The sequence below is a fragment of the Triplophysa rosa genome, linkage group LG23 (genome assembly GCF_024868665.1).
Source record: "Triplophysa rosa linkage group LG23, Trosa_1v2, whole genome shotgun sequence".
NCBI lineage: Eukaryota > Metazoa > Chordata > Actinopteri > Cypriniformes > Nemacheilidae > Triplophysa > Triplophysa rosa.
In genome coordinates, this window is record NC_079912.1 from 1644303 (window position 1) to 1658011 (window position 13709).

General features: G+C 40.9%; 1 protein-coding gene across 1 annotated transcript; it reads right to left on the reverse strand.

Moving 5' to 3' along the window:
- Positions 1-849: 849 nt before the first annotated feature.
- lrrc4bb (leucine rich repeat containing 4Bb) lies at positions 850-11580 on the reverse strand. The gene is made up of 5 exons (XM_057322090.1): positions 11108-11580; positions 10913-10994; positions 9213-9345; positions 8815-9085; positions 850-6506 (listed from the first exon to the last, which is right to left on the reverse strand). The coding sequence occupies exons 4-5, from the start codon at positions 9055-9057 to the stop codon at positions 4572-4574; spliced, it is 2178 nt and encodes a 725-aa protein (XP_057178073.1). The 5' UTR covers positions 9058-9085; positions 9213-9345; positions 10913-10994; positions 11108-11580; the 3' UTR covers positions 850-4571.
- Between the last annotated feature and the right edge of the window lie 2129 nt (positions 11581-13709).

The following is a 13709-nucleotide window of genomic DNA, read 5'->3' on the forward strand; positions in this document are numbered from 1 at the left end:
TGGTATCTGTTTAACCAGACAACATTCTTTCAACCTATGAGATTTGCATACTGTTGAACAAACCGTTCATGATAAAAATATTCCTAGTTTGTTTTAAAGAACATTTTAGTTGACTTTTCGCTGCTGTGTAACGCCCCGTTCAGACGGCCAGCGACACCCAGTGACAAAGCGAGGCGATGTCATTCATTTCAATGGAGAGCGGGCGACTTCCAGCGACGCAACACAAGTGACAGTGGCCCTGTCCCAAATGACGCAATTCATGTGGACTTGCGGTCTCGTGGATTTAAGTCGCGAGTGCTCGCCAAGTCTAGGGTGTCCCATTCGTCTTTTTAGCGCTCAGAAGTGTGCATGTCTAGCTAGGAAGTGGGCGTGTCTAGCGACACATCAAAGTTGAGATTTGCTCAACTTTATGCAAATGATGAGTGATTTTCGGGAGCGACAAAGCAGCGGAGCTCACGTCATCCGTCTCTCGTCTGTTACTGCAGGGTCTGTTTATAAATGTTACTAGAGCAACCAAGAGACCACTTATTCCCAATCCTATTTTAAATGGCTGATTTGGAAGCTACTTAAGAAAGCTTAATGTTGAAAGACTTCAGGCATTGGATGAGGCCGTCATTCCAAATTGATCCAAAGTCAAACGTCAGCAAACCTGAATGCATCTAAAAATTCACATGCATACAGTATATCACATTCTCATTGGCAAGGGTTGGTCCTTCCCCGGCACTTTTGACTGTTTAAAGAAGTGTGATATCTCACACATACACGTATATCAGGTGATCAAAGGTCCTGAAAACAAAACCAGCTCACGTCATGTGTAATAAAAGTCATGCAGAAAGACACACAGGCAGGTTCTAAAGCCAAAATGTCCATGTTTATTGGTAAAGACCGTCCGTGTAGTGAATGGCATACTGCAGAGGCTTACACGCACAGTTAAGCATTTGCCACAACCTTTGACCCAGAACCGATGGGCAATCCACTAGCTCTCCACAGCTGAACTACACAGCATCAACACAGAAGAACAGAACGGAAGGAACTCAAAATATTCAGTACAAATAAATAAGTAAACAAATCAAGAACAGAGCTAAATGGAACAGAGCCATACTGTACTTTAATACTGCAGAAGAGATGAAGATCTCGACTGATTCCAGGGAACGTGTTGTTCTGTAGATGCAGAGAAATATATACTGTACGCATCAACCTGTCAGAAACATGTCCCGATCACATTTCACACCCACACGTCATCAACACAAATGAATAAGAAATGATATTCTGCTTAAGGATAACCAAACATCTCTTTTGCATTGTGAATCATTTTCATGACAACTTGTGTGTTATTCTTTATATTTTAGTACTTTAAACATCATGGTAGTATTTGTTGTTGACTGGATGTAGATTATGTAAATCATGAGGAGAATCAAAAACAATTTTTTATCAAAAGGTTAAATGTGTTTAATTGTCATGAAAATGTCACAATGCAAAATTCTTCATAGTCCTCAAAATAGGCTTCATTTCTGGCTTTTGATTTGGAATATTCATAGTGAAATGTGACCTGGACATGATTGAACGAGATTCACCCATTAAGAGAGACGGCGAGAAACGCAAAGTTTCCAAAAAGTCTGCCTCAAATCCTGAAGAACTGTGTTCTGCTCATGGTAAGTCAAAAAATAGAGACTATTTACATCTTTAGATTATATACATGGCAATACATGAGCACATGGTCAGCGTGAGATGATGACAGAAAGAGAGCGAGAGACACATCACATTCAGAGTGATGATACAGTCCATAAACACAATCTGTCTGTGCTCAGAAACAACCTCCTCTCGCTTAAAAACACAGCAACATCTTTACCAACTCAGGGCTAGTAGCATTCTGAAATGGGACGAATTTAAGATGAATTATCTCTCGAAAACCAAATCAAGAAGATTTTGCAGAAAGAGGAAAGGTTTCTGCTAAAGGACGGCAGAGATCTGAACATGATCACATTCATACACAAGAAATAGAGAAAAACAAACATGGGGCTGGTTGTCTACAATATCAATCTGTGAGTCAGATGTGACTCAGTCTCAAACTATTAAAGAACCCATGAAATCAAAATTTGTGTTTTGTAGATGTTATATGTTTGTGAACTCCTACAAGATGTTAAAATCAACTATAGGCAGATACACACGTTTAAAATGTCTGGTCTTTTTCTGGAAAAACCAAGCAAAACTACTGACAACGCATGACTCGTTTTCCTCTGTAGAACAGTGGTTTTCAAACTGGGGGCCGTGGTCCCCTGGGGAGGCCCAAGATGGATCTAGGGAGCACAGATTTTGAAGTATTTTACAAACTCCAGCTCAAACCTTTTCTTTTTTAATAGAAAATACAGAAAACTTGTCGAGCTATTTCATGGGGACCTTAAAAGCAAGAGAAAAATCCACATTTGGCAGGAATGAGATTACTGGCTACTTCAAATATACTTTAATTATAGTCTTCAAAGCATGTTGTCATATGGGTAACCATTTCATTGCACTTGATAGACTAAAATAGTCAAATCTGACAAACAAATGACAAATAGACTCATCTTGCGTTTGTGTTTTCCATCTTTCCAAATTTCTACACACACACAATATGGGTGTGTTAGTTTTGTCTGCTGTTGCCCACTCAGAGAACAGGCCCCTCACATTAACTAACCTTTTACTTATGTTATACTGACGTAATGATGATTTACCTATGTTCCCCATCAGCAGATGACGGTCAGACGCTACAATAAGCTTTAAAGAGCATTTCCTGGCAATGATGTTGTTGCTAGGCAACCGCACAGGATATTCAAAAACAATCAGCCTTTGTACTGTAGGGAGAAATGTGGAAAGCAATAAAAGAAAAGAAAAAACACAACAAAGAAAACAGTTTATCCTATAATTCCATTATGAAGAATATCAGGCAGACATACTGTAGGCTGATTTCGGGGATCATGTCCCCGATCGCTGAAGTACATATACTGCGCTTTAACAAAAAAGAAAAGGTTTTCCTAAATGAGAAAGATTCATTGGAGAAGTAGATTAAATGCAGAAACAAACTAACCAATTTGTCAACTTTAGTGTCATTTGAGTTATGAAGATTACCGTCATTATTCATTCGTTTTAAAGAAAAGATCAATTTTAACAACATCATCCTGATAAAAAGATAATGGTGAATTGGAAATGAAAAACGGAGTCAAGTTTAATGCAGCACTTACAATGATACACACATGTGTACTCCATTAATGGCACATTGCACATTGTTAATACACAACTCAAAGCCATTCAAGGATGAAGACCTTGATCAATAAAATGCTTTATGTAGTCAGCAGCGACTTTTAGAAGCTGACGTATGGCTCCCTTGCGTTAGATTTAAACCCTGAAGCTTAAACCCTTTACCCCGGACCACTGATTCAATCTAGAAACAGTATACTTGAAAATCTTTACATTAGATCGCGTTATATTGCAAAATCTTTCATCTGGAAAATCTGAGCGTATTCATATCATCTTTCACTGTCTACCTTTTAAAAATCTAAAATTTCACTCTGAAATTATGTCTTGGTCGGCTCTCGGTATATCGGAAGGCCTAAATAGATCTTAAAATCACATTTGCTTTTTTAATATTGTAATCTGCATTTGTAATCTGTAACCAAACCGTAATGGGAAACGTCGCTTCTGTTATGTTCACCAATGTAACCAATAAAGTCCCACCCAACATCACATCCTGTTAATTCATCAGCAAAACGGGTCCAAAATGGCATTTCACATTGACTTCCAGACACATCAAAATAAACATTGGACGCCAGTGAAATAGCCCTTACACATCGCTGTTGCTCTTCAATTTGGCACAAACAGAACGAACGGCCACTCAAGATCTCTCCAAACGTACATATGCACGGCATGTCGCGGGGGGAGGTGAGGGGGGTACCGTAGCCAAAGATGCGTTTCCCCTAGAACGGTGATGAAAATGCATGTCACCCTGAAATTGAGTCTTGTGGTATTCGGATTCAGATAATGAGCTTATGAATGGATTCTCACTTGTGCTAGATTCCAATGGCGTAATGAAGCAGAGGGAATGTAAGCATGTGTTCTGGATCACAGCGGTTCGAGTCTTTATTTCCGAATCAGTCTCAGTCCAAGCCGTCCCTCGCGCGCACACACAGGTACACTACCTAGTGAGGATGACCTCCTAGTGATGAGCAACGACCTCCGGGAAGTGTCAATGTGTGTATGTTTGTATACAGGTCTGTAAGCTGCTGTACATCTGTGTGATTGTGTCGCTGTGGCAAACCAACATTTATGTAATTACACTACTTTAATATAGACTATATTTTAATACGTGGACACAACTCATAGGAACTGCAAAAAAGACGCTTGCTTTGGCACGTGTGTACTCAATAGCGCCAAGTCCACTTCATGTGTAAAAGCTTGTCCTTCTGTCCATTGAATGGAATATTCCATTGAATCTTTCGGCGAGGAACGGAAGGACGTTCCATAAGAGTACATAACGTCAAAGACCGTCCCACTGGCACAAAACCCAGTCTACTTCCCTTTCTGTAAGTGTGAGCAGATCAGATCTGGGTCTCCTGAACACTCTCCTTGGAGCCATTGGAAAGCAACAGAGGCTCAGTCTGCATGTTGGGACCGTGGCTAAGGCCTTTCAGAGTTCCATGGAACGTCATGGCCATCGGGATGGGAATCGGCAGGGGAGGCGAGATCGAGGAGGGGTTGGAGAGGTCACCAGAAGCGATCCCCATCTTCAGGGTCGAAGCCTGATTTTGGGACCCAATGTTGGGTTTGTTGTTGAGCATTCCGGAGGACATGTTCAGGCTCAGCACGTTGTTGTTGAAGTGATGCGTTTTGTAATAATGGTTCAGGTGGTCAGACTGTCCGACGCTTGGCAGGGTCATGATCTCGGGATCTTGGATTCTCTGACTCTGCCCGCCTCCTCCGCCCATCCCCGCACCCATGTGGACGGTGCTCCCCCCTGTGATGCCACTGGCTCCTCCCGCAGAACCAAGCTCATCTTCGACGTTTATGATCTCAATGGCGCGTGCCGGGCCGTGGTGTTTGTGAAGCTGGTGCTGCTTGCGGAGCTTGTAGAAGACAACCAGCATCACGGCCGCCATGAAGGTGATGGCAACGAAGCAGCCGATGATGATCTTGGTGGTCTTCATCACGTCCTCCAGACCCGACAGGTTGGCCACATCTGTAATGGAGACGGTGAATGGGCGATCGGGTGCACGGGTTGCTCGGGGCGACAGTGAGGACAGCATGGAGCCGGTCGGACCTGCTGATGCGGATGCAGCCGTCGGCCCTGGAATGCTGATGAAGGTCTCGTTGACAAACTGCTGTGCCGAATCGTGTCCGCCTTGCCCCGTCTCGACGGTTTCCACGGTAACAGTTGTGAAGTAGCTGTATCCGCTGCCTGGGTCGGGAGCAGAAACGTTCAACACGGCGGTTGCGGTGGTGTTGCCGGCAGAGTTGGTCACCATGCAGGTATACGGCCCTGTGTCCTGCATGGTCACGTTGGTAAAATTCAGGGTGCCGTCGTGCAGGACAGAGATCCGCACTTTGTACGCACCGTGGGTCAAGAAGGTGCCGTTGGGGGTCAGCCAGTTAACGGACGTCATGGATGTGCCTGAGCGGCATTTCAGCTCGGCGGCCATTCCCTCCGTCACGTTCAGGTCAGTAGGTGGTTCCACGATCACAGGTGCATAGCAGGTGAAGTCTCGCAGGTCGAGATCTCCGATGTACCTACCCTTGGTGCCTGGCGGCGCGTGACATCGTGCACAACACGTGGAGTTATCGGGCACAGTTTCTTTCAGCCACCAGCTCAACCATAGAACGTCACAGTTGCAGACCCATGGGTTGTGGTTCAGATGCACACGCTCCAGCTGCTGCAGCGGGGTGAACAGATCGTGGGGCAATGAGTGCAAAGAATTATGGGACAGATTGAGCTCCTCCAGGTTCTTGAGATCATCGAAGGCGTTCCGCTCGATGACGGAAATCCGAGAGTGCATAAGCCACAGTTTACGTAGGGAAACTAGACCCTGAAAGGATCCAGGCCGCACCACACCCAGCTGGTTGCCCGACAGCTCCAGTTCCTCCAGCCGCACGAGGGGTGTCAAGTTGGGTACGTCCTTAAGCCCGCACATGCCCAAATTCAGGAAACGTAGGTTCTCCAGCCCATCAAACGCCACCTCTGAGATGAAGCTCAGTTTGCGTAGCTCGCCGAGATCTAGCCGCCGCAGGGATGGCACGCGGTGGAAAGCGTAAGCTGGCAGCGTCTCTATGGGGTTGTTTCTCAGCCAGAGTTCACGCAGCTTGCTCAGGTACTCGAAAGCTTGGGATGGAACCAGTGGCAGTCTGTTGTCAAACAACTCCAGCGTGATGAGATTGGGGAGGCCATTAAACGCTCCAACCTCGATCTGACGAATCTGGTTCTTAGACAGCTGCAAAATCTCCAGGTGACTTAGATGCTTAAAGGTGTCTGACTTGATCACCTGCAGAAACAGAGAGAGAAAACAGATTAAAACTGGAACTGCATCTTCTGGATGTTCACTGACATTGATTGTCTTGCACAGCAACACTGTAGTATAAAATTAAAGTATTTGTAAAGTATAATGACTTGTGTTTGTTGTTCAATATGCTTAAACTAAACGTTATTATTAAATTACATTTTGGCAATTTGCACATTTTTGTCAAACTGAATGTTTAGGACCAGAAACACAGCAATCCACAGTACCTCATATTATTATTTTCCCTAAAAAAAGTATTTTATATTGATTTTGATTTTTGTGGGACAATAAATTTCTACTGCAATAAATCCTGCCCTGACAAATTTTTAACATGGTTTTACTATAGTAAATGTGTACAGTAGTAACCGTGTTCTGGTGTATTGATTACTGCATGTATAACTGTGGTTTTACCATAGCAAATGTGTATAGTAATAACCATGTTTTTGGAGAATTTATTACTATTTGTATAACCATGGTTTTACTATAGTAAATGTGTACAGTAGTAGCAGTGTTTTTTTTTTTTTTTTTGGCGATTGTAGTAAAACCATTGTTAACTTATGGTTTAACTACAGTAATCATATCTTTTGTTATTTGTAGTAAAAGGTGGTATTTCAAATTGTCTTGTGCTTAATTTTGTCCTTTTGAGCTTCTATTATTTCAATGCTTCTAATTGGGCCTCATTTATCAATTTAACGTATAAACGAGCGCAGATCCGTGTGCAGAAATCATTTTACGACAGGGTTTACGTGTGATTCATCAAACATTCGTATGCCGCCAATCTCATCGTACGAATGATCATACCTTGATAAATGTGGCGGCTGAAATCCCTAAATCCCTGAATCCCTAAATCCCTGAAAGCCCTAGATTTGGTGACATGGAGAAACATAATCCAGCCAAAACGAGGAATTTTTCCGATTTAGAAATTAAAATTTAATCTTGGAAAGCGAAATCAAAGGAAGTAAAAACTTTTTGGAAAGAGATTGCTGCGGTCAACAGCATTGGTGTAGTGAACCGATCTCCAGCTGAGGTTTGTATTTTTTATTGGATATTTATGTTTTGTAAAATACCGCAAATATTTTATTTTATTATAGTGTTTCACCATTATAAATTTACACTGAAAGTATTGTTGTTGCTTTACATTACTTTGGTTGTGTAATGCATTTAAATTTAAACAAAATTAATCTGACTTAATTAATGTGTTAATGTAAAAACGAGATATAAATTACTGATCATTTTTAAATGTAGGCTAAATGTTTTTATACAGTTTTCTTCATTTAGGTGAAGAAAAAAAGGTCTGTTGCGGAGGAGACAGATGCATGTTTCTAAGCAGGATAAAGGTTTAAAATCTAATGCTGCTAATCTTGCATTTCAGGCTGCTTAAATCAAGCACACACAGTTTTATGTTTGCTTCATTTATTTTTTCTCTCTCAGATCTGTCAGAGGCAGGACCAGCGGTCTTCAGCCCCCACAAACCGGCCTGGAACCTGCCACAAAAAGCAAGGCAACCTGTGACCCAGTGCGCATCTTCCATCCCATAGAACATCGCACAAATAAAAAAAAACATTAAATCATGCGTTTTGTCTGTTTTCATTAGAATGCATATTTGTCCATCAAACAAGCTATCATCTTGCAAATAGGTAAACTAACCCATTGCATATAAATATATTGATTAGGCCTATTGTAGTTTTTAAAATGTTTGACTTTTAATTGTCGTAAATTATCTTAGAAGTAGCCTAAAATTTCCTTAAAGTTTTGTACACCAAAGCACCTGTTAACCTTGTAATTTCAAACAATTAAATGATCATATAATAAATAATGAAATAATTAAAAATACTTTATTAATGTAATGAAAAATAGAAATTGCATCGTAATCTATTTTTACATCTTTTTTATTTGTCATTATTCCTTTTCAGTTATCAAAAGGGTAAAGCGTACACAGACCTTCACCCTATCTCAAAACTTGCGTACACGAACTGAGACCTGTCGTGAGATTTGATCGTAGCAACCGCTCACGTCCATATTGATAAATGCCAAGTTTTGCGTGGAAACGACCGTACGCCCAGTTTTCGGTCGTACTCTCGTTTCATAAATGAGGCCCAATATGTTTTTACTAACTTTAAAGTAGTTTTTTAGTAAAACCTGGTAGAAAGGTTTATTTTGGGGTCAAAGTTTGAACTTTCAAAGCATTCATCTATCACATCTTTGGTATAGCACAGTCATTTCCATTGTTTGCTCACATCAGTCGTGGTTTTAGATAAGAAGTTCCACTTGTGTAGTGTATGGGGGAGCTCACCTGTATGGAGTTCTCCTGTAGGTTGAGGTATCGAGTATTGGACGAGATACTCTGAGGAACTTCATTCAAGCCTTTTCTGGTACAGATGACTCGACTAGCTTGATTGGAGCAGCTGCAGGGAGCAGGGCAGGAAGGACTGGCCTCAGCCAATCTAGGTCCAAGGAGGTGGGGCCACAACAACAGCTGGACCAAACAGATGAGGGGGGAAGGGCTAAAAAAGCCTGTTACCATAGCAGCCTGCATGGCAACTGGGTCATGTCCTGCCCCTTTCCTAAAAAAGGCAAAACGAAAGTAAGTACCAAAAATGTCCAAACTTAATTTTCATATTTATAATTTTCCATTAAGTGAACAAACTATAAAAAAATGTGCAAGAACACAAACAAAAACGTTGTTTTTACTATCAACTTCGGGTAATCGGGTAACTTGTGGCATCCAAGTGTGAATCCACACAGTTGATAACAGCACTGGATGCTGCTATGGGAATCTTCTGCTTTCCATCAGAATCATCACAGTCAGCAATGACTTTGCTTACTGGAAGAAAGAGGTGAGAGAGAGGACGAGAGAGGTCAAAAACTGCATATATGTACATCTTATCATATTTCACATAGCTAAGGACGTGATGGCTGACCAATTCGGCAACTAAAACCTGTGACCTCTAGACCAGTCAAAGAGGAACTGTTTACTGTCATTTCAATACAATTAAACTATAATTTATTTTCTGGTATTTTTATTTACTTGTTTTATTTTATTTACTTATTTTCTTACCTTGACAAGGTGCATAACTGAACTTCTTTAATTCTATTTGTTTGGTCTTGGAAAAATACCATCATCCAAACATTTAACATTTAATCGCAATAGAATACTGATTCTAAACTAGTCATATATAAACTATTGCACACAAAACAATGGCTATGGAATCTTAAAAAATCACAGTTTCAAGCCACGCTTGAGTAAAATATAGACAAACTCAACCTTTAGATTAAATGAACATAAAATGTCCATATTTCACCCCACTCAATATTTGCTAACATTTTTAGCAAATATTCACCACATACATAAAAGTCTTTTCACACGAATAACAATAATAATAATAATTCTTATAATAATAAGAAGAACTGTTGTATTATTTTCCTTGCATGCTGCCTTCTCAATTTCATAAAACTGAATTAAGCCTATCATATTTTTATTCGGTTATACAAAATATCAGCCAGGTCTGAACTCATAAATTCATAATTGACTTGTTTACCAACAAGTCAGCACTTGCTTTGGCTTCAGGTTATTTAAAAATAATCCAAAGGAAAACATTCGCACAAATGCAACAATACAATTAAAATCATAAACGTGAACTAATATCAAAACGTCCTAATATGGCTGTAGCATCTCTGCCCATCACACGCAGGCGCATCTTCTCTGTGTATGTGTGTGTGTCACAGGTGCGGTGCTGCAGCTTCACTGTAACCATGACAACGCTAAATTGATTTGCAGATGCTGGGTGTCGGAATCCGGTTGGGTGGCGGCGCTCTATTTGCACTACGGCTCCGTTAAAACCCATCCACAGGCCAAAAAAGACCGAGACAAATGCAAAAAATAAAATATCCATTTCAGAATAGATTGTGTAGCATACGTAGTCTACATGTTAATCATTTTAAAACACAATCTACCACACAAAGCCAACGATCTCCGTCGTGTAATGAAAGATGGCAACCGCAGTGGGTCTTACAGTCATATATGACCGAAAATCGGTGCGTATGCATTTGAATGCGTTAGTGACTGCGGCGTCGTTTTAACGGAGACCTTCGTACGCGTTTGAAATACACAAGTGAGGCCCCGACACGCGCGCGCGCGCGCCACACACACACACACAAACGAAGACGCGCAACAAAATGGCACACGGCGCGGGTCTGATAATGAAAAAGAAAAATGCTAATCAAATCCAAGCGTTATTTCCATTACCAACATCCAAATAGATTCCTCAAAATGGCATTATTTATAATTGCACGGTACATTCATACGCATAAATACCCAAATAGGTAAATGGAATATATAAATAAATAAATAAATAAAATACGTGAAAGGAAAGCTGAATGAGACGTCTTACCGTTCTTCTCTCATGCGTCCGTGACATTATCCAAATCCTCTTCTAAATACGCATGATACATTTCACAACCATGTGGCAACCTCTGGAAAACCAAATCAATGCCAATCAATCACACATCGTGCATTTGTAACCAAACCTATTCATTATTCCACGCTTTTAGAGACCACGCATGTGAATAAACGACAGTCTTTGTACCTTTTCTTATTTCCTTGCGCCAAATCGACGGATCCCCTAATGGTGTTTTGCGCTCTCCGTTTGTTCAATTGATTCTGTGTCTCCAACAGATCCGGAGCGCGTCAGTGGCGCGCGGAGACGGTGAATAACGGGGAATAAACACCGAACAAATAATACGAGATGAAAAGACGCGATGCAGTCGACGCGAGCTGTAGAAACCGAACGCGAGTCGGGTTTACGAGGATGAACACGTAAAAAAATCATCCGCGCATTTTTCTAGACGCTATGCATGCAGCTCGTATGCGTCGTGGCCGTATAGAGGGACGGATGCTGCACCCAGCGTAACGGCACATTTTACGTAAAATCCGTAGCGTCCGTCCTGAATACGGCGGCAGGCTGAGGAGATATGTACAAAACACACCTGCTGTAGCCAATTAGCGCCGATCTACTCTCCATACATCCATGCATGCATGCATCCATAAAAGCATCCACCCGTCTGTGTGATGCACAGCTGCATCTCTGTGCTCGAGCTGGAGGGGGAGTTGGGGGGGATTTCTTGTCATAAAATACAGTGGGGTACAAGACACCCCTGGGTAAATTCTTCTATGTTGTATTTGTTATCTTTACAACTGTATGTACAAATGTGATTTAAAAGTTTAGTTGAGAAGTTAAAACAAAAAAAGAGTCGGCTACTGCATGCATTCACAGGTTTGTGCAAAACCAGATGATCCATGTTGTCCAGCATCACTCAATACAAGACATTTGGCCTTTTGTGCAAAGTATAAAACATGGTCAGTGTTACACACTTGTATATATATTGCGTCATATATTCCATTTTTATTTTAGGCCAAAATCGTTTTGAAGAAATTGGTTGTCTACATTCTAGTGTTCACGTTATTGATTTTGCATTTACACTAAATTTGCCGTAGTGTAGCAGTGTGTGATGTTTGCATTGTGACCGGTGTTTAATCTACAAGCGTGATTCGTAACACTAGATTAATGTGACTGTGGGACACGGACCGTCTAGGTTCATTCATCCTGGTCTTCACACTGTACGCTTTGGCACGGCATGTTAGAAATAGCACAAGAGAAGGGTTTCATAAACCAGGGTTAAAACATCTGCAAACCCTCCTTTAAAATGATTAGTGCAATTGACTTATTATTGCAAATGTCACTTAATTATTGTTAAAATGATGCATGTTTGCTTCTGACATTGCATTCGTGTGTAATTTATTGAGCAATGAGATGAATTCTTGATTTAAAGCTTCAGGGATCATGTGAAGGTCCAGCGAGGAGTCTGAGAAAAGATTTGTGCGACATGTTTTTATAAATGTTGTTAAATGTGTTTAAAAATGTGATCATCTTATCATACGGGCCGGGGTGCATCACAATATTTAGAAACTGTTGCTTCTTGGGAGGGGGTCCCAGCGCTGGTTGTACATGTGGATGATGGGGTCTCTGGATCTGTAAAACCCCTCTGGTTTAACTGTCTCTCTCTCTCTCTCTCCCCCAGCCTCCCATTAAGAATCCAGTCACACAGTGGTGCAGTGGATATTCTGTCTCTCCTTACCTCACTCCATTCCCTACAACACGCACAGACACACACATACAAATATCAACAAACAATAAACAACCCCCCTCCTGTGCGTCCTGTCTCTCTCTCCTTTTAGGTTGAAACTTGAGGCGTGTAATAATATTTGGTGATGTCTAATTACCAGCGGTCGCTCTGTAGATGTCTGTCTTTACAATGTCATCATGTGGATATGATCTTCAGTCTTCATTTGTGTGTTTTTTGGTGCATGTGTGTCAGTGTGTTACGGGCTACGGTGTGTGTCCGAGCCAGCTGTGTGTGGCGGTGGGCTTTATATGCATGTGTGCGTGTGTGAAGGACGGGTTTGTGTGTTGTGAATGAGTTCTCTGTGTCAGGTTCACTCAAACGCTATGTGCTTCTGATACTAATCCTGGAGCTCTGACCTCATACATATGAACATTTAGGATGAGAGAAATGATTTTAGCTTGACATTTACACAGCCGCGGAAAATAAAAGAGACCACTTTCAAATTATTTCAGTTTTTTAAATGTACTTTTTAGAAGTAAAATGATCATTTTACTAGTGACAATATAGGACTTTATGTCATTCTTGAGGTTTGTTTCTGTTGAAATTCAACACACATTGGTCCAGAAATGAATAAAGGCCAAATGATCTCTTAATTTTTTCCCACGTCTTATTATTTTATTATAGTAAAGCACTTTCCGATTTTATGACCCCTTTGTCTTACCCTAGTTGTAGAATATTTGACAACAATCTTTTTTTAAATCTTTTTATTATATACCAAATGTGTTGTTTTGCAGTGTAGTTTCTATAAAACACATTTTTAAGATCTGACTTACTCAGCAAGATATTTTTGATACAGCATGTTATCCTTGTTGAAATTCTGTTTTATTATTGAAAAATGTACCCACCGCCTGTTTACTAAATATCATCCATATTTGCATATTATCAGCCCACACTGCAAAAAAATTTGACATAAAATAATGGTGAAATGCATGGCAGCACAGGGTGCCAAAGGTTTACCATTAACAGAAATAACGGTACACCCTGAACTGAGGTCACGTGTTTAAA